Source organism: Mizuhopecten yessoensis, unplaced genomic scaffold (genome assembly GCF_002113885.1).
Source record: "Mizuhopecten yessoensis strain PY_sf001 unplaced genomic scaffold, ASM211388v2 scaffold9331, whole genome shotgun sequence".
In the NCBI taxonomy this organism is placed as follows: domain Eukaryota; kingdom Metazoa; phylum Mollusca; class Bivalvia; order Pectinida; family Pectinidae; genus Mizuhopecten; species Mizuhopecten yessoensis.
In genome coordinates this window covers 230,329-253,054 of record NW_018407994.1, presented here as the reverse complement: position 1 = coordinate 253,054, position 22,726 = coordinate 230,329, and the positions used below count along the sequence as shown (strand labels likewise).

Genomic DNA, 22,726 nt, shown 5'->3' with positions numbered 1-22,726 from the left:
GTGATAAATCTTGTGAATTAAAAACAATAATCATACAAACGAAAAAGAAGACGTTGACTAAAGTTTATTCTGTGTGGTGGTAAAGGAACTTTAGAACGTTGCTCCTCGTAGACCGATATTCCTCCCCTGCCTCATATATATGTCTGATGGGTCAAAAAACAGGCTAGTCGACAGTGACTGACCGTTCCCTATCAACATAAAGTATAGAAACATTAACCTCAATTTTAGCCATCAACACAAGACTAGACTGATAACAGACTTGTGGAAGTTATCTTTCTGTAGAAATTACTGTTGCCAATTTTTCTAAATATTTTCCTAGACGTCGTTCTTGTTTTTATAACCCCTGGCGTTCACCCTGTATTGCCATCGCCACTAACTGATCTGATAATAGTCCATTGTCCTTCCATGGACCAACATGCCTATTTGCATTAATACTATTGATATATTTTTATTGCCTCATTTTCTCCCCAGAATTACTAGTGATTTGAGAAGTAATCTCTCGGTAAATATTGTCATTGTCTTCTCAACATACTTCTGCTGCATGACCCATCAGCAGAGAAGAAGCAGTCGAGTTTTGCCTATAAACCATCTACTTCAAAATAGTAGGATTAGCAGGCTTGTTGAAGTTATCTTTCTGTAGAGATACAGAATGTTTGTTGTTTTGTTTGCTGGGGGTCTATCTCCTCCAGCCATTTCTCTCCCACCCTATCAATATACTGATAAAGCAATTAGTTTTGGTTTTCTTCATTTATCTGTCTGTCATCACTAGAAATTGAAGATAGTCTGGTGGAATCTGTCTGTCAATAAGAGTGAAACCTCATATGGCAGCTCATTCCCGATAATCCAGGGGCTACGCTCACTTTCTCTCTCTGCACCCCTTGAATATGTCATGACAAAATTGAAGGCTCAGCGTTGCTCACCATGTGAATGATACAAGAAGACTAGTTTGACCCTTTGATGAACATCAAAAGAATTTCGTGGTCAGTAAAGGTACAATACACTGGCTTTGAAGTCGTTGTCACTCGGTTGTCACTCCTTCGTAATCTTCAAAGGACAGGTATCTGCCCAGCGATAGGTCAGGTTTCTTAATCTAACACCAATCAAATAGCTTTCTCTGTGCCTTCAAGCGAAAGTGAGCGTAACCACTGGACTATCGAGTGTCATGGTAGCTCTGATTCTACAGTTCTTTGAAAGAGCCTATGTTTTAAAAGACAGTTGTCAACTTTTAAATGCAAATTAGATTTGGTTGGGTCATAGTGGACTTGCCTTGCAATCACAAATATACAAATATTTTGATAATCATAAAGGCACATCTTGACTTGTAGACTAAAAAGCTTTTGGAAAAATCATGATGTGTTTAAAATCCAGAGTAGACTTTTCCAAAAAGAATCCATTTTGAATAAAAATGTTAATATTGTTTTACCTTATGAACATATTTTCATATTCAAAAATTTTTCAGTTTGTTTCAAGTTACATGAAATATTTCAGTTTTTTGTTTGTTTTTTTCCCACATGAAGAGGAAAATGTCAGCGTTCAATTCTCCGATATCACATGGTGCATGCAATGATTTAAAAATGCATCTTCAAACAAACTATGTACAATGTTTACTAATAAAGTTACCAGGGGAAACAGCTGGTGTGATTCTGATCTATATTGTATCAATATTTGTCATTTAAAGCAACTGTTTGATGGTATATAAAGTTAATGGGTTACATTTACACATTGCATGTCCAATATGCACCTAAACATCATGTCAGTGTTATTATATTACAGTGCATGCCTCATTTTCAATGTAATTTTGATAATCAGATGTCAACAGCTTTTAGTGGGATGTTAATTTGATGAAATCTTACACACTTTGGAGGTCATAAACTGTCAATAGGGATAAAATATGACAGAAAATCCAGTACAGTCGTCCCTTTTATATTTGTATAAGTTCTGTTGTCCCATAGGCCGGTTTATTTTAGTGTATATCTATGATACAGTGTTTAGATATCCTGTACATTTTTAAATGCTTTTTACAACTACCATATTAATTCTTATAATAGCCTGGGCAATAATTAAAATGCTTGATGAAATAAAAGTATGGCGTGGGTGATTATTGGAATCAATGGTAACAACTGACCATCCGTTTAGTTAGGGGAAGGGCGAATACTGTAGACAATTTGAAATTTGTGAAAATCAAGCTGTACAAGGCCTATATATGTATGTACTGTACAAGAAACAACAGACCTGTTTTCTAACAGAGCATACTTAGGTCTGTTGATAATCCAGCTCCGGACACAACCTTCATGTTCAGCAAAGTCTACTATGAAATAGTGTCCATGTCCCAGTGCCACAGTATAGAGGGGTCTGTACACAGAATAAGTCAAACTTACAATGGGCACATCCATGTACACAGAATAAGTCAAACTTAAAATGGGCACATCCATGTACACAGAATAAGTCAAACTTACAGTGAGCACATCCATGTACACAGAATAAGTCAAACTTACACTTGGCACATCCATGTAAACAGAATAAGTCAAACTTACAATGGGCACATCCATGTACACAGAATAAGTCAAACTTCCACTTGGCACATCCATGTAAACAGAATAAGTCAAACTTGCAATGGGCACAGCCATGTACACAGAATAAGTCAAACTTACAATGAGCACATCCATGTACACAGAATAAGTCAATCTTACAATGAGCACAGCCATGTACACAGAATAAGTCAAACTTACAATGGGCACATCCATGTAAACAGAATAAGTCAAACTTGCAATGGGCACATCCATGTACACAGAATAAGTCAAACTTACTATGGGCACATCCATGTACACAGAATAAGTCAAACTTACAATGGGCACATCCATGTAAACAGAATAAGTCAAACTTGCAATGGGCACATCCATGTACACAGAATAAGTCAAACTTATAATGGGCACATCCATGTACACAGAATAAGTCAAAGTTACAATGAGCACATCCATGTACACAGAATTAGTAAAACTTACAATGGGCACATCCATGTGCACAGAATAAGTCAAACTTACAATGGGCACATCCATGTACACAGAATAAGTCAATCTTACAATGAGCACAGCCATGTACACAGAATAAGTCAAACCTACAATGGGCACATCCATGTACACAGAATAAGTCAATCTTATAATGGGCACATCCATGTACTCAGAATAAGTCAAACTTATAATGGGCACATCCATGTACACAGAATAAGTCAAACTTAGAATGGGCACATCCATGTACACAGAATAAGTCAAAGTTACAATGAGCACATCCATGTACACAGAATAAGTCAATCTTACAATGAGCACAGCCATGTACACAGAATAAGTCAAACCTACAATGGGCACATCCATGTACACAGAATAAGCCAAACTTACAATGGGCACATCCATGTACACAGAATAAGTCAAACTAATAATGGCCACATCCATGTACACAAAATAAGTTAAACTTACAATGGGCACATCCATGTACACAGAATAGGTCAAACTTACAATGAGCACATCCATGTACACAGAATAAGTCAAACTTACAATGAGCAAATCCATGTACACAGAATAAGTCAAACTAATAATGGCCACATCCATGTACACAAAATAAGTTAAACTTACAATGGGCACATCCATGTACACAGAATAAGTCAAACTAATTATGGCCACATCCATGTACACAAAATAAGTCAAACTTACAATGGCCACATCCATGCCTCATGCGACTTCTACACCTTTATTCAGACAAAGCTGAGTACATGCATACAGACGCTTCGTTGTGGAGGCGTATGAAGAATTACTGCCATTATTGATTTAAGTGATGTTAAAAGGTTATGTTTCAGGTATATTGCTATCTTCTTGACATTTATATTTTTTTGAGAAAACTAATAGCCATGTCACATAATTGTGGCATGATAATGAAATTTTTGTGTNGGGGGGGGGGGGGGGGGGGGGGGGGGGGGGCAATTTCGAATTTAAAAAACAATAAAGGATCATGTTTTGAATAACGACCACATTCTATATAAAGTCTCCTGGGAGCTAATGAGACATGTTTGAGTGTGAGCAGGCTGGCACTGACAGATGGTACAGACAGGAAAGGGTGAGCTGGTCACATAGACAAAGGTCTACAGGTTATAGGTATAACAGACAGCAGAGTGTTCGGGTAACACCCGCAATGCATCAGTACATGACAGAAGCGATATGTACATAAAACATGTAATTGGCTTCTCACCGGGTCAAGTTTCTGTATTTGTTACCAAGTCTTCTGTATAATGTACAATATTCTTTTTTTGGCTCATCTTTTCNCTCCCCCCTCTAACCCTAATACTCAAAAAGTAGATATCAAATTATCTCTTTAAGTTCATTTCATTTCAACCAATTTGATAGCCTAATTAATGGGATTGGACAACAGGCTTTGACCAATATTTCCTCAGTGAAACATAGCTCAAGAATAATTCATAAATTCAAAGTATTACTCATGAAAATATTTCATGACGTTTTAGTTCAGGTATTAATGTATTAATTCATGTTTGGTAAGGTTTTAACAGAAATGTGTCATCATGTTCAGTCATAAAAATTGATTGGACTTGCTTAGAAGAGATTGGCCTAAAGAGAATGAATTCTATTAAATAAGCAAATATGTAAGCAAACAAGAATAATTGAAAATTCAAAGAGTGAAGCATTTTCTGAAAAAAATGAGAAATGGAAAGTGCAAAATTATCTGAAGTATCCAAGTATTGTCAAGTAAATTGTTTTCAGAAAACAGTTTCATATTCAAACATTTTAAGAGATATCAATAAAATTGAGAGTTCTCCTGGGAAACAATCTAATGCTTCAAAAGGAACTAGTCCTATTTCCCAACTATAGAACTGTGATATTGAAGACAATATAACACCGCTGGATGATTGATTAAACATATATCTATTTTATGGAATGATTTTAAAGTACACTCATATTAAAATACATATGCGATATCACATTTCTGGCAGACATGCAATGGGGGAAAAAATATGAAAAAAGGGAAGTAAGATGTTGAGCATAAAACAGCAGTATAATCACTTTGAAAGTTTGGAGAATCAATGTGGAGGTTTTAAAATACAATAAATGTATCGAGTAACAGGGTCGCTTGTACCCTGAGATAACAATTGGCTATAAAACACAATCTGCTTCCGATACACCTAAAGCAATTGGATCCCTCGGTTCACGAACAACAGAATCTCGTCAATGTTGTACATGTATGTACAGTGTATTTGAACAGAGTGAAGATATGAAAAAAATAAGAAAATCACAAAAACTGGGAAAGCCAAGTTGTTGGCAGATGGAGAAAACACTTGGGATATTTTGAACAAACTAATTTGTATTTTGTTGATAAAAAGGTTTTCTCCTGAATGAACTTGGAATGTAAATTGATGTATTTACGATTTGTCTTACCCTGTAATCAATATTTCAAATATTTTGTGAAGTTTTATTTAAGCAAAAGAATCTGGAGAACAAACGCCACTGCCTGAATTATACTTTAAATAAGTTAAAAGGAAAAATCTTGAATTGTTACTGCTCTCCTAAAAACTATTTTCATCTTCTGTTTAGTGTAAATGTGAGAATAGCTACAGGAAATGCAGCATGATACACAGTGCTCAGATAAACGATAAGTCTTCTGATTTATGTACGAAGAAATGTACCTCATTTCTGAAATTTTGGTTTCCCGTAACACTACTAAAAGCTATTGACGCTAAAGAATTACTGAAAAGAAAACCATTACTTGCCAGACTTTTAAGAAAAATAATAAAGATGAAATAAACAAAAGGAACCAACAACAACATTGTTCTTAGATTAAAAATTTGGGGAGGCTAGATGAGGATTCGACATTTAGCGGGGCTAGACCAGGATTCAACATTTAGCAGGGCGTAAACTAGGATTCAAACCCTGGTCTTCAGATTGTTGTACTAGCGCTCTAACCAACTGAGCTGTCTGGCCAATGAAAGTGTCCTGGTTCAACTGTACTACAGTTTTGTCCTAAACGATATAAGGGAGGTAACTGTATACGAAAAACCACAGTGCAGTGAGACAGGGGTCCTTAAATGATTTAATTGGAACTACAATTGTATTAGTCATTACACTGAAATGAAGCAGAACCTTTTTCTCCTTGAAATGTGTGGTTAGATCAGGTTTTTCTGAACTTTCTTCACCGAAGCACAAGGGTGTGTTGTTGGGCACCTGAGCATCAATTTCAGGGTCATATCATAATTCAAAGGAATTATGGTAATATAAGAATTATCTTTCAAAAGTGCCACTCACAACAGTTTCATGTTTACAGCTAAACACAAAGCTGTCTTGGATAGTTTAACAAAACCTGCAAATATCAGGTCTGGAACAAGATTCTAGAATCTTTTTATTTTTCCTTTGATGGAAATGATACATTGAAATTAATTGTGGTCTGAAGCCATGTAGGTTGGACATCTGCGGGCCGCAATCAATATAGAGGATAGAAAAAAGTGTGTGGTGATAGATGTAAACTATTATGGAGAGAACAGTACACACACATCTTTGTGTAAAAGTGCACGGCTGGCATGATCAATATCGCGGTCCGAGGCCAGCCTTTTGGCAGCCATTGTACTCACCAACACATGGGCAGCGCCTTATTCCCCACATTGTATTGATTAGAAATGTCTTTATAAATGAATTTTCAAAATGAAAAAGAGATATGTAAGGCTATATGCTGCAAGATCGTAAAAATTTGATACAAAGTGCAGTTACTTCTATAAAAAGGTGACTGTTAAGTTCATTCACACTTTTTTTATAATTTGAAACCCTTGATCTGATTTTAAAAATAGTGAAGATTTAAAGAGATCTCAAAATAAATTGTTTTTAAAAATTATGTTGAGGATATTAAGTTATTTATCAGGCTACAATGTCAGGAGAAAGTGCATTCTGTATCCCTCGTATCAGCCATTCCTCAATCTAGCGACAGATTTATTGTTTGGCGGTGTTTTTACGAAATAAAAAACGAAAACATGAAGAAGATTTATGGCTACCATTTACTGTCAACCTGGGTGTTCAGGAAGTGATAGATAACACAAATTAGGTTTGAAAAACAACATAAAATTGCACATGCAACACATTCAGGAATAGAAATAAGTGGGTGTAGTAAAAAGTGGGAAAAAAGTACAAAGAGATACGTTTTTTGCAGCTGTCTTTATGTAAAATTGATTTTGTTTTATTTCAACAGTTAATTGAATCCATATCTTTTTTTAGTTTGCGAGTCATAATTTTCTGTTGTGAAATATATGTTTATCATCATTTGATACATGTTGTATGCCCAATTAGAATGACTTACAATGACTGTTTGGAAATACATCAGATGTACTGACTGTTGTCGAAGCTATTCTACAATTTTGTATATTTATATTATTTAGTTAAGGCAGAATAGTTTTATTCACATGCCTGCTACAAAATATATATAACCCCAAAGATCCAGACTCTCTAACAGGTTACAGTCTTAACACTTACATCATATCTATGTAACATTTACTTATGTTTGTTCGTTCAGTTTTATATTAGGAATTAATAGGCCCAACGAGATCCATTCAGACACGTAATTAATTTGCTATTGACAACCATTCTTCCTGAATGTACTGTACATGAGCTTTTGGCTTTAGTTGATATTAATACTCATAACACTTCAATCATATTAATTGATGTTTCCATTTGTCCGTTTCAGATTCTGGGTTATTGGATAAGGTGAAGAAACCTGACGTATCATAACAGTTCAAAGTGCCATGTGGAGGAAAAATCAAGGAGAGTGTGTATACAAGTCCTGCTGTAATTATAGAGTGACCTCCCTTTAAGAAGCTCTTTTCTTCAGAAGATCACAAATGCAGTGGAATAGTTGCAGAATGATCCCCATTGAGTTGGCAGAGCTGTGACATTGATAATGTAGATGTATATTTTGCGTTGTTAACATATCATGAAGAATGTATTATTGTTGAGAATGATGTTAAGGATTTATTTTCTCAAGAATCATCATGACATAAAGGGTATATATGCAAGACCACACAAGACCGTGGAGCGCACGAGTGAATATATACGTCCACGCCATAAATGAGCGCTTTCTAATTCGTTAGAAAAACACAAGTGTGTGGTCTTGCTTTTATCACATACCTTTCGTATTTGGTAGAGATCGATACAAAGATTTTATAAACTTTGATATTTTTTGCGAATACCGGGAACTTATCAGTTCGCCTTGACAAGGGGTCGATTCCCATAAAAAGTAGTTCCGGCTAGTAGGTAAATATAACATTATGTATTGCACATGTGCAATACAGAACGTTGTATTTCATGGTCTGAAAATTGCTTGTATTACTATAACAAGATTTGTATGTGATAAAAGTATTTATTTGACTATCATGATAAGAATTCTTAAATAAATTCACAAAAAAACATTTCCTAGAAATATTATGATATTAACAGTGTCTATTGTTACTTTATAGTCTAACATTGAGGAAAATGCTTTTATTTTGAAGCAAATCAAACGCGACAGTAATTCAATCATCTCTCCAAGGTGTTGTCACAAACTACGGTTCAATATTATGGTTCCAGGCGGAACGATAATACTGCGATTCAAACATTTAATGATTTGTTGAAGAATGCAGTTTATTTCTATGTTATGTGAGTTATTGATGAGTTCAGCAAGTAGAAGGAATAAAAGGGTTGACTGTCAAGGGAGAAACTAGCCATAACATCATCAATTTTCTCAAATGTGTATAGCGACTCAGAATTTTGAATGCAGGATTTGTTTTCTTCATATTGATATAAGATATTTACTATTGTGTTAACAAACAGAAGTGTTTCCTTTCCTTTTTGATAGCTGTTGTGATCAATTTTTATGCTAATTTATTACGGAGTAAAAATTCTACTTAAATCAGTATTTCTTATCATGTGATAAACTTTGTCAATACTTTTGTGATATATGAGGGTTCAAGGTCAATTATAACCAGGGTTAAATTTTTCAATGTCATGGATAATAAGGGTCACATTTCAAGAAAATTGATTAACAACAGGAGGATGTAAATGTGTCGTATATCTCATTAGCAAAAGACGATTGAAGTTTTGTACTTTGCTGATCAGTGATATAATTCATACAGGGTTTATTTGAGTGAGAATTTCATTTCTACAAGAAAACACTTTCACACCTCATTTGCTAATATGAAATATAAGATGATTGTTTTAACTGTATTTGGCAATCAATTTTAATGTTTTTAGCTGATAAGATTTTTTCCATGCATTGTTTTCAAATACTGTGCATATGACTTTAAACTCGTAAATCAAAATTAAAGATCCCTGTCATACTGCACTGCCTTTTTTTCCCTATATACAGAGACCTCCCCTTAACATCCTTTTCGATATAACTGTAGCACATTTGGGCTCGTACACTTCTGATGTCCCGGTAGCACAATTGGTTTCAGTAATCGTGTAACAATCAGAAATCCAGGGTTCGAATCCATCTGGCCCCCGCAGAATTTTTTCCACTCCGAACATGTTTTTGATTATATCAAGATTTATTTCATCTCCATTATGTTTTCGTAAAAGTTCTGTAAGGTATACTTTTCTTTTCAAGAATGATTTATAAAAACTTTAGTCATGCCAGAAAAATAATTTTTGAATGCATGGTTTTGTTTTTTTGGCAGTGGTACGGGGATCCTTAACATTTTATACTACCAGGAAGTAATCAGATGAGGCGGTTGCTTTGTTTTGTTACAGGTCTTAGGAGATGTAGTGAGTGATGTCTAGGTGTTGACACGCACATAATCATGATAAACAGGATTCTCTTTTCTGTAACTCAGTCTTTATAATTTGTTTCAAAGATAGATGTTTTCCCCCCCCCCCCCCGCTTCTTTTCTTTTAAACCTTTATGTCAGATGCCAGAAAACATTTCTTTCACATGCCTGCATCCATTCTACCAGAGATGGCATTTTGGTATATACTAGCTTTAGTATTTTCTGTGACCTTATATTACCCCAAGGTCATACATATTGGGAAATAATTGCAGTGTTATAATTGTAGTTTTCACAGCATGTGATCTTACATAACAACCCAGTCATAAAGCCATCTTTATGTTTCTGATCAATATTTGATTGTTTTAGACGTCTTCAATGACAAGTTATCTTATACAAGTTGATGTTTAACGCCCTGTTTACTATTACGCTCAATTTTGTATCAACATTCCGAGTGTTCTTTTGTTAATTTGTATTTCTGCCAGATTTGTTTTTCTGCTGGCTGTTTGATGTTTATACAGTGTAACTAAATAATTTTTTGGGACATTTTGTTTTTCGAGGGGTCCTCTACATGGATATTGTGATGCAAGTCTTTTTTATTCTTATATTGATGGGACCAGAACCTCAAATGGGTGTGATATAGTCATTTTAACTCGTTCACCCCTGTAGACAAATTTGAACTCTTCCAATTTAAAGGTTGGAATAGTTCATTGTGAAATTTGAGGGGTGAATTAGTACAGGTATCACACAGCCTTAAATATGTCTTACACTACTTAGTATTTAGCAGAATATCTTCAAAAAGATTCCTTAAAGGGATATAGAACCTTAAAAAGGATTGAGTATGTGTATTAACCCTTTCATCACTGTAGACCATAATGGACTCATCCATAGCAATACATGGAAGAGTCTACTAAAGTTACATGGGGGTGAAAGGGTTAACTACATGATCCCTGAAATTTCATAATGCCAGCATCTTTTGTTGGGATCTATACTGCTGACAAAGCATGCATGGTTATATAAGAAGCAGGTCAATATACTGTGTATCTTTCGCCCTTTGGTTAGGTCCCATGTTTCATGCTCAAATGACTGTAAGATAAATACGTTGTCTGATGTAACATGACAGGGTATAAATTATAAGCACAATCCAGAGGTGATATTTAATAAATTTGATATCCCACAGAAGTAGCCTGATCTCCAATCAGTTTTGATGGATTACACTGCCGACAATGTTCACATTACACAGCTTGCTAAGATTTCTAAGATTTATGAGCTTTGCATGGTGAAAATGTTAACTTTAATATGAGCAGTTTAAATTATGGTTTTCCTTGTTTCTTGTCCTTCAGGAATCGTTTGGAATCTAAACACTTATGATATTTGATTATGAAATAAAAGATAAGAAATTGGAGATCGGGATATATTGAATACTGCAACATACTAAGTTTAGCAGTATTCTAATTTTAGTGCTGTTCACACTTTAACTCATTCAACCCTGAAATTTCATGCTTAACTATTTCATCCTTTGAGTAGCAAGAATTCAAATGTGTCTTTAGGGGTGAATGAGTTTAATATTGCGATAAATTATGATTGCGCTAATTGAAGTTTCTGTATGTAGTTTCCTATTGTATGGTTTGTGAATGCACCAGTTCACCAATGCGCTGATCTGTAAGTCTGTTAATATTTGATAACGCACGGAAATTTGAATTTTCGTAAAATAAGTACTTTTACAGTAGTTTAGACCTAGAGTAGATTTGTTTTTGAAGAATTGTATCGAAATCTTAGCTCAACAACCACTGCTTATAATACGAAGGGACCATGTAACAGTCGGCACTGAAATGTAGTTTTTATTGAAGTATTACTAACAATAAGAAATCGTAAAGACCTCAGCTTCAAAGTTGGATTCTTTAAATATGAGGGGGAAATATTCTGTACTTAAATATATACACAAAACACTAAAACTACATTGATACTTTAATATACAAAAAAATATACTGTATTGGGGTGTTGGGGCCAATACTATTTTGCTAAGAATTCTATCATTTTTATATAATTTTTGTCTCAATTCCATGACAATGTGTGTATCATGTATTTAATATATCCTGTAAGTGCTGTGACAGTGTGTTACTGTGTGTGAGAGACGTGTGTGGTGAGGAACAGTCCCTGTTATATATACACTGACACTGCTGCTCAGACAAAATGTCCAGTCAGATGAAATATCAAGATTGGAAAAATATCATTCATCTTTGATGTTGTCCATGTTTTTATAACATTGAAAACAAGGATATTTAACCCTTTCACCACTGTAGACCTTAATGGACTCATCCAGATGAATATATGGTTGAGTCTATTCAAGTTACCTAGGGGTGAAAGGGTTAAGCATGACTTTAACCAATACATGTATAATACAATTGTAAGAAATTAAATGTGTAGCATAATAATGTGAAACAAATTATTCACAAGAAAGAGATTGTGTCACATTGCCATGGTTTGCTCTTTATTTACTGATGGAAAGTATACGTCTTTAATAATTTGTTGATCAGAGAGGGCCAGAATAAAGGGTGACAAAGGGGGCACTTATATTGTTTTCAAAAAATGTCTGAAAAAGGGAGGGGTGCTAATAACAGTATATATACTGTAGTTTATTACCAATGATGTAACATGATCATATAAAATTGTGCTATATATAGTATATACGTATATATTGCTAAAGATGTTGCATGATCATATAGAATCGTGCTATATATAGTATGCTAAAGATGTCACATGATCATATAGAATCATGCTATATATAGCATATAACTAAAGATGTTACATGATCATTTAGAATCGTGCTATATATAGTATATAAGTATATATTGCTAAAGATGTCACATGATCATATAGACTTGTGCTATATATAGGATATAAGTATATATTGCTAAGGATGTCACATGATCATATAAAATTGTGCTATATATAGTATATTATGAATGATGTCACATGATCATATAAAATTGTGCTATATATACCTAAGGATACAACATATATTGCATATATTGCTAAGGATGTCACATGATCATTGATGTATGTATATAATACATTATATGTATATAATACATAGGGGGATTGTTACACCATTAGACTAATTGTACCTAGTGTTTACTTATAACTAAGGATTTGTCACAAGATGTAATGTATAAGATGATTTTAACAAACACTACATGTGTAAATAAAAACATAGTAAACGTGACTCATTGTAAAATAACATCCTTCATTGGACAGAAATATTGTGGGAAATATTTCATCTGAGTGTTTATAATATATGTGAGTCATTTTATACTTACATTTGCTCGTAGAACAGAGATAGGGTGATTACATCTTTTGATCAGTTGCATATTGGAAATTAGGTTACTGTAGTCCTAGCTTACAGGTGGTGGTCGAAAGGGGTATATATATGTATCATCAGCCACATAATGTGTTGCTTTGTTTAGTAAAACAGAACAATCTGGTATTTTGCCCAAGATGTTTAGATTTTAAAATAAAGTTTTGTGGTGCTATATTTATCATTTTTTGTATAATAGGCTTTCTGGCACGAGATGTTTGCTTGAACCTTCAGTATTCTATGGGTCATCATTATAAACAGAGAAAGTGTAAGATGCAAACATCTAACAACTAACTATTTTACCAATGAAAAGCAGTGTCACTTTTTTTTTATTTTTTTAGATTTTTGATTGGCTGAATGGAGTTGTTTCCATAGCAACTGATGATGATAAAAATGTTTATGTTTTTGCTGCGATATTGTGGTTTTTTTTAGATTGTATGTGATCTGTTGATATTTTTTTTGGCCGTATGCAATGGAGAGTACCCCTGCCCTTTGAGATTGGGCAATGTTCCCTGTGAATATGTGTGTGTGTGTATATAATATACAGCTGTACAGGTATACTTAGTAGGCGTGAACAAATGGCTCATTTAAATATGTTGCTCATTTTTCCTGAACTTTTATAACAATGGATGTGCTTTATACATAACTTGGCTACTATTTATTCCTGGTTAATGAAGACTGTAGAGAAGTGAGGTAGATGTTGTGATATTTGTATTACGTATGTATTTTTTCTAGTTTGTATCAAAGAATTAAACACATCAAGACTGAAGTTATCTTATAAGTACATTTCGTGTTTTAACTCATTCACCCCTGAAGACACATTTGAACTGTGCCAATTCAAATGTTGGAATAGTTCATTATGAAATTTCAGGGGTGAATGAGTTAAGGATTGTATTTCAGCTTGCAGCTTTGAACATCAGCTTTATAGATTTTACGATTCCTGCATAAATAAGAATCAACAGGTTCTCCGTAATATATTTCTAACCTTTAACCCTTTCACCACTGTCAGACCATAATGGACTCGCCCAGATCAATGCATGGTAGAGTCTACTAAAGTTACATAGGGGTGAAAGGTATAAAGTCTAACCTGTATACATAGTGGATGGAATCTACGAACAGCTGTTTATCCTTATTGTAATAATGGTTACATATAGCTGTATTGCGTTTTGTAAAATATGAATTCCGTTGGTTACAGTAATGAAAGTACAGAAGTAAAACTTCACAGATTTACAGGAAGTTGAGTGCTTGTGCACCAGGTTTGATTGTTGGTTTGTTGATTGCAGAGTTGCTGTTAATTCCGGATTTTAATTTGCTTCTGTCTGTGCTAGTGCTATTTTCGGTATTCGATTGATTTCACTTTAAGTGATCAATCCGCTACAGTCATTAACACACTAACACTGTTACAGGACAAATGATAATTTATGTCTCTCATTTCCAGGAAATCACCTTTGTTAACATCCTCCTATATTTGGCTTTAAAAATAAATGCGTAGTTTGATAAAAAAAAAAAGAAGTAGAATTGAAATTCTTTCTTACTTTTTCCAATTCACAGACTTTAAATTGATTTTTTTAAATAAGATTAGACTTTAACTCATTGTGAATACATCTGGTAAAGTTAAATTTTAGAGAAAAATTTCACAGAATTGGCCAATCTTCATATTAATCTTATATGACAAAATATATAAATGGAACCTTACTTTTTGTGATGCAAATATAAATATACATGAAATATCATTATTATCTTAGAAAACCTTATTGTTTAAATTGGTCAAGACGATGATAATTGTTATCATACTACACTTATTCTTATAGAAATACTTCATTTTCTGACAGCAGTTTCATATATGCATGTACATTATGTATATATATATTTTCTTTCACGGAGTGAAATGACCATTTTTTCAGAAATTCCTTGTTTTTGCATCAATTATTACCCAGAATGTCTTTAACATTTTCTTTAAAACAGTACAAAATTAGAATTCCATGTTTTTGACAAAGTATGCATTTTCTTATTTTTGTGCTTTGTTAAAGATGGGAGACTGCTGTTGACATTTTGATTTATTTTATAAAAATCCAAAAACCAATTGACGGAAAAATAATTAGACCGACTGAACAAAGCAGTATAAAATTGTTGTCTTTTCTCTCCTACAGTTATCAATCCTCCAGTTATCAATTTCAAAGGAAAATTTGTAAAATTAAATGAAAGAATGGTTGGCCTTGTATAAAATTCTGTGCTGATAAATTGTTGTCCCTTCTGCCTGCTGTACTGTATGACCCCCCACCTTCTCAGTTCCCTGTAGCCCTATGTTGCCTGTCTCAAGCCAGTTTTTGTGCCTTGTTTTTGGACTAAGTTAGATGTTAATAACTAATATATAATTTCAAATAGAATAAACATTTTATAGCTATGTCGTATTGTGTATTATTTTTACTTTTCCGATTATTCTTGATTATCCACCACAGATTTACTACACCTGTCCACTACACCATGGGCAACTAACTCCCTGGGAATTGTGTCCATGATCAACTAACTCCCTGGGAATCGTGTCCATGATCAACTAATTCCCTGGGAATCGTGTCCATGATCAACTAATTCCCTGGGAATGGTTTCCATGATCAACTAATTCCGTGGGAATTGTGTTCCATGATCAACTAATCCCTTGGGAATGGTTTCCATGATCAACTAATTCCCTGGGAATAGTCTCCATGATCAATTAACTCCCTAAGAATAGCGTCCATGATCAACTAACTCCCTGGGAATCGCGTCCATGATCAATTAACTCCCTGGGAATCATGTCCATGATCAACTTATTCCCTGGGAAATGTGTTTCATGATCAACTATGTAACTCCCTGGGAATCGTGTCCATGATCAACTAATTCCCTGGGAATCGTGTCCATGATCAACTAATTCCCTGGGAATGGTTTCCATGATCAACTAATTCCGTGGGAATTGTGTTCCATGATCAACTAATCCCTTGGGAATGGTTTCCATGATCAACTAATTCCCTGGGAATAGTCTCCATGATCAATTAACTCCCTAAGAATAGCGTCCATGATCAACTAACTCCCTGGGAATCGCGTCCATGATCAATTAACTCCCTGGGAATCATGTCCATGATCAACTTATTCCCTGGGAAATGTGTTTCATGATCAACTATGTAACTCCCTGGGAATCGTGTCCATGATCAACTAATTCCCTGGGAATCGTGTCCATGATCAACTAATTCCCTGGGAATGGTTTCCATGATCAACTAATTCCGTGGGAATTGTGTTCCATGATCAACTAATTCCCTGGGAATGGTTTCCATGATCAACTAATTCCCTGGGAATAGTCTCCATGATCAATTAACTCCCTAAGAATAGCGTCCATGATCAACTAACTCCCTGGGAATCGCGTCCATGATCAATTAACTCCCTGGGAATCATGTCCATGATCAACTTATTCCCTGGGAAATGTGTTTCATGATCAACTATGTAACTCCCTGGGAATCGTGTCCATGATCAACTAATTCCCTGGGAATCGTGTCCATGATCAACTAATTCCCTGGGAATGGTTTCCATGATCAACTAATTCCCTGGGAATTGTGTCCATGATCAACTAACTCCCTGAGAATCTTTTCCATGATCAACTAACTCCCTGAGAATCGTGTCCATGATCAACTAACTCCCTGGGAATCGTGTCCATAATCAACTAACTCCCTGGGAATCGTGTCCATGATCAACTAGCTCCCTGGGAATCGTGTCCATGATCAACTAATTCCCTGGGAATTGTTTCCATGATGCACTAACACCCTGTGAATCCTGTCCATGATCAACTGACTACCTGGGAATCGTTTTCATGATCAACTGACTACCTTGGAAATGTGTTTCATGATCAACTTATTGCAGAGACGTGTATTAAGATCAACTACTTGTTACTCACAGATAAATCTCAAAGTAAACTTTGATACTTTTTACCAGGATCGTGTAATTTGCAGGGAATTTTTGTATGAGGAAAAGGGTTATTTTCTGCTGTTTATCCATTAGCAACAAGATGCTTTATAGCTATTTGACAAACGTAGGGGTTTAGTTGANGGGGGGGTCTGAGCAAACTCATCTTTTTTAACCAAACTCTGGATTGATGAATGAATCTGGCTACCTTGTGAATGTTGTGTTGTATAAGATTTGGAAGTATATACTATCTGATTACAAGGATAAGATGGAGTATCGGTTGAAAGTGGAAACGATTCAGGGACATGGAATTACTTAACACTCGCAGCCATTATAATGAGGTCGATTATGATTGCCAACTGTTGCTAGTACATGCATATTGAAAGACAGCTCATGACATTTTAGGAGGTACAGCAGAAACATGCCAGAAATATCATGATTTAGATAATAGATCGACTGGTATTTCGTCGCCTAAGATTAATTTATTGATATCATAGGTTTTCCCAGCCAGATGTACCAACACCTCAAAAACAGTAAAAATGTAGAAAAAAGTTATTCCGAAAAGAACTCAAAAGCCGTCAAAGTGGAAAACCCGTGTCTTATACATGAAGTAATGGAGTACCACACACATGGAAAGTGTTGACTGTTTTAAGCGCCGGTTTTCGAAATACTGTTCTCAGCATATTGGAACGTGACTGATTAGGAGGAGTGAGGCCTTTTTTGTTGTTGCGAATATTTGCACAGATTCTGAAGGTGGACGATGGAAAGGGGTGACATATTCGGCCATTTTACGGCCCCTCTCCGACTAGCATTTATTGTTGCATAAAGATTTCTTTAGGTCAGACAAAATCATGATGCAAGAATAGATGGTTGTATCAGTGAGAGGCCGTACCCATCCTTGAAATGTTTTATTTTACAATTAATCATATTCGTCATCGTGTTTGTAAAACGTCAATCCTGAAAACAATGGTTGTCGGCAAAAGAAACAGTTGGGATCGCCTCTAAAAACTATAGCCAAGGAGCATCAGGATAAACTTGGAACGGAGGCATCTGGCGAAAGTGCTTGGCTTGTGATCATTTACCTTGAGCAAAGACTAAGAATTAAGCGGAGACCCAGTGAAATATGACTGAATATAAGGAGATTTTTTGGTGGCAAGAAAGTCTCTGTAAATGACAGAATCTACAAAATAGCATATGTGTTGAACACCAGCTTGTCATTTTACAGACTGGAAACCCAGTTTCGTGAATTTTTCTTGGCTTAGAAGAAATTCTCACTCGGAAAATATTTCTGAATTTGAATTTATTTTGCATTATATTCAGACACATAAAGGAGAAAACAGATTAATTCACGAGTAGTCGTGTCTTTTCTGTAACATTCCAAGCCCGGGCCAACTACGTTTCTAACTGGGCAATACACAGAGGGAGTCAGATTCTTTTCTGGAGCAGTTGTTAATATAAAAAAGGAAAAACGAACTGAGCGGAGTTCTTCATGTTTTGCATGTTATTGAAACTATTAGACAGACCACGGACTTAGATAATCTAATTCCGTGGATAGACAATCGATTCTTCAGGAAGCAAGATGTCACGTTGGTCCTCGAAATACAGTTAAAGTCACAAGAGCACGGGGTCTGGGGAACCGCGAATCAGACCTATGACCAATCTGTGGCTATTATAAAAGGGGAAGGAACGAAACAACCTGTAGGTAAATGTATTAGAAAATAGCATAGGCGCCCCAAATCATTAACACTTCGATTGTACTTGGCTATAATTTTGAAATATCATGTTCCTCATCCGTACATACATAATTTCGTATCTATTTAGCAATGATTACATGAAACAAACAAAAATCGATAATTTAATAGCATGTGAGATACGTGTATAACAGTGTTTCGATTATAAAAAAATGATTCTTAAAGAGATCGCGAATTCAAATTGAAGTTCAGGAACCACTTCAAAGTCCAATCAATCGGTCCAATACACATTCCTTAACGCCTCACTGAAAAAACCACTCTGTAACTAGAATCTAAAAACATAAAAGCAATATTTAAAAGAATACAGATATTATGAAAATACACACTTAAGCCTCGTACTAGCTGCCACACGCTATATGTACGTGCGACTTGCTACACTAGTAATACAATTTAAGAACTACGCTACAAACGAAACGAAATGCATATATCTTCATAAGGGAAGGATTTCCAGTTCATTTAACGATAAAATAAATCCATGTCATTCCAACGACAATGAGTGCATCGTGCTTTTATAATTAATTGTAACGATTCTAATTTACGGTAATCGACACTGGAACAACCACGTCATACTTCACCGCTGTAGGAGGTTTGACATTTAGTCCGTTATCGGGTTTACAACAGCTAAGATAAAAAAAAAAGGATGAACATGCCAGTCATTTTTATTCCATTTCATGTTTTGCAAGATTTGAATTTAATTTGAATGTATGCAGTTTTTCAAATTGTTTCACAGCAGTATTTCCCACTTATGTCGATTTAAATTTAGCACCTTGCATAATGTTGCATGAAAAATAAAATTTAACAGTTGTATATCTAATTTACTTTCGCATCTTTGGGGAAATCCAAGTTGTTCGCATCCGCTGCTCTCGTATAAACGTCACTTCCGATTTGTATCACGCTTACAAAATTGCTTGTCGAGAAATTAACGTTGTCGTGCGAAACGAAATATCTGAAGTAGGCGCGGCCCAACTTCCAAAAAACATACCACTAAAATGCCATCTTTAGTTTAAAATCGTTTTAAATGTGTCATCGCAATTATTCTGTATTCGTCTGCCTGCACACTTGTTTGTATAAAACAGTAATAGATAGCGATGTCGTTTTTTCCACAGATATAACTCCGACAGGATTAGATTTTCATTTTCCACGAAGGTTTCATCTTGATCAATTCAGATAATGTTTTTCTACCACAAATGCGTGCTTTATATGTGTATGTATCTATACCGATCATCAGACGGGGAGTTTTGTACATGAATAGACAAGCATTGGTCACCAAACAAAAAAATGAGCCGACAAGATGAACTCATTCACTAGAACCTGTTTCGCTGCGTGACAGTTTGGTTTTCGGTTACAGAATGTAGAATATGACTGTCCATGATCATTCGATGAACTTAAGGATGCATGTCTCAACATTCGATAGTTCCGTTATAATTGTTCGTAAATAGAGTAGCTATAATGACTGGAGGGCCAGGGTTCAAATCTTGTTATGGCTCCGTTACATTTTAACACTTTTGTCAATTTTTGTTGTTTATTTCATCGTCATAAACTTGTCATACAAGTTCCACAAGGTATTTTTTTCTTTTCTTTTTAGAAATCGTTTATAAATGTTAAAGTCAAGCCGGGGAATACGTTTCCCACGTATAGTAACAGTTTTCGGCAGTGTTACAGGGACCCCTAAGAGGTAAGATGTATGGTTGCGGGTGACTGTATAGGTCAAGGCAAGGTAAAACCTGTAAACCCTTGGTTTAAATGTAGATACGTCGTATATCAAACACAAGCAGAACCACTGCTGACAAGCTTGAAGCCTGTCGGGATGATATTTTGAAGCGCATTAAAACGCAGTAAGATTGCTTCGCTGTGTATAGACCCGATATGAATGTCAATTATGCTTAGAATTACCAGAGATATACGGGATACATATTTACTTAGTTAAATGTCAGCAGGCAAGAGTCAGTTTCCTAACATTTACCAGGCGATTACGCATTTTTTTTTTGGCTTTCTAGATTTTCAGAATCCATATAATTCTAAATAGATAATACCATGTCTTAAATTGAGGTTTAACGGTACACACACTTTATATGGTAATCCAATGATGGACATCTACAGATCTCAAGTAACATGTACACTTAGAGACATGAGACGAAGTTTAATCATTAGGTCTTACCATATCTGCTAGCAGTTCCGCCTTACCATGGTAGCTGGCAGTTCTACATTTAGAATTACACCTTACCGTGTCAGATTACAATTTTGTTGCTTAGAATTATGCCGTAGAGAGCCATCCTCGATATCCAGGGGTTACGCTCACTTTCGCTCTCTGCACCCCTGAAATATATCGTAGCAAAATTGAAGGCACGAAGATAGCTGTTTGATTGGTCTCGGGTAAAAAAAACCTGACCAATCGCTAGGCTGATACCTGTCATTTGAAGATTACAAAGGAGAGACGCCCGACTTCAAAGCCTGTCCATTTTTACCGTTACGTGACCGCGAGATTATTTTGTTTTACATTAAAGGATCGAACTTGTCTTCTTGTTTCATCAACAAGGTGTCGCACACCGAGCCTTCTATTTTGCTATGACATATTCCAGGGGTGTAGAGAGGGAAAATGAGCGTACCACCTGGATATCGAGGATGTAGAGAGCCCGCAAAGGGACATGGTAATACATTTACTTATCCTTGCGCACGACAAAACCGTGCGCACGAGTTGCCAATATGTGCGCACGGTTTGGTAATCGCACGGTGCGCACGGTTTAGTAACTCGTGCGCACGGATTAGTAAATGTATTACCATGTCCCTTCGCGGGCTCCGTATATACCATGTCAGCTATCAGTTCTACGCTTATAATTACGCCTGAACATGTCAGCTACTTGTAACAGTTTTTTCGTTTTAATGGAAACATTCCCCCTGTGAAACCTACAGGACCGTGTGTGTGTGTGCTCTAAGCTACATTAAGGGTGGTTGCTCTCCAACACATCAATGTGTTAGAGTTATCTTCCTTTGCATATTCTTAACAATTTCTAATTCGAAATATTGGGAGTAACATGGAGACTATTGATTTTTGGCTGATAAACATTTCGGATTTTCAAGAGTACAGTAATTAAACGGAACAAGTATAATGGGAAAAGAGTGTTACATATAAATATATAAAGACTTTAAAAAATGATATATTCCTGTTTGTATATTAATTCTGCGTTGTCTTCATATAAAAAAAAACAACTGCATTCTTTCATTTTTATCAAGTTATATCTCTCTGACGTATTTTTTAAAGGATATATCTTGTTTTATTGAAATATTGTCTGTATAAAATACCAATGATGACATATAACTACCTATATTGTCTACACGCATGAAGGAGGAAAGTGCATCTCGGCCGATGGCCGCTAGATGTCTTTGTCAGCATATTTTTATGATTACCCATCCGTCATATCTAACGAGGGACTTGCAGAACATTACGCATGCGCGGTGGCCAGACGCCTCGATGATCGGTCCAGATAGGGCCATTTTCCCTTAATGGTATTGGAACTCCGACTGATTCGCCCTAACACAGACAACGAGCGCCATGCAGTGCAATTCATACTTACTCAGAGATAATAAAAGGCGATTCCGGTATACTCTGGAGTACTGCACCCTGTATTGATGGTTATCGAATTCTAACTTACCCATATTATAGAACACGGCATTGCTATCAGAAAGGTTTTTTTTTGTTTTTTTTTCATTTAAATGTTGTTGTTTTTTGTTAAGCATGTCTGCGGTGGCCAAATCGAAAAATTACCTGATGCTGATTTGGAAAAAAAATGAAAATATCATGAGCTCGAAATTAAAAAAAACCTTTGTTACAACTTATGCATGGCTCGGTGTAAAGTGTGAACACGGCATTGTTACCAGAAACGAGGTTTGTGTAGTCATTCTGAAGTGTTAACGGAT

General features: G+C 35.4%; 1 protein-coding gene across 8 annotated transcripts in view; it reads left to right on the top strand.

The window, feature by feature from the left end:
• Positions 1-8,335, top strand: part of LOC110457834 (titin-like) — an 84,979-nt gene extending 76,644 nt beyond the window's left edge. For all 8 annotated transcript variants that reach the window (XM_021509270.1, XM_021509268.1, XM_021509267.1 and 5 more), the window contains one exon: positions 7,723-8,335. In XM_021509270.1, coding sequence (XP_021364945.1) covers positions 7,723-7,766 — 44 coding nt within the window. In that variant the 3' untranslated portion in view covers positions 7,767-8,335. The remainder of the gene's footprint in view (positions 1-7,722) is intronic.
• Positions 8,336-22,726: the final 14,391 nt, after the last annotated feature.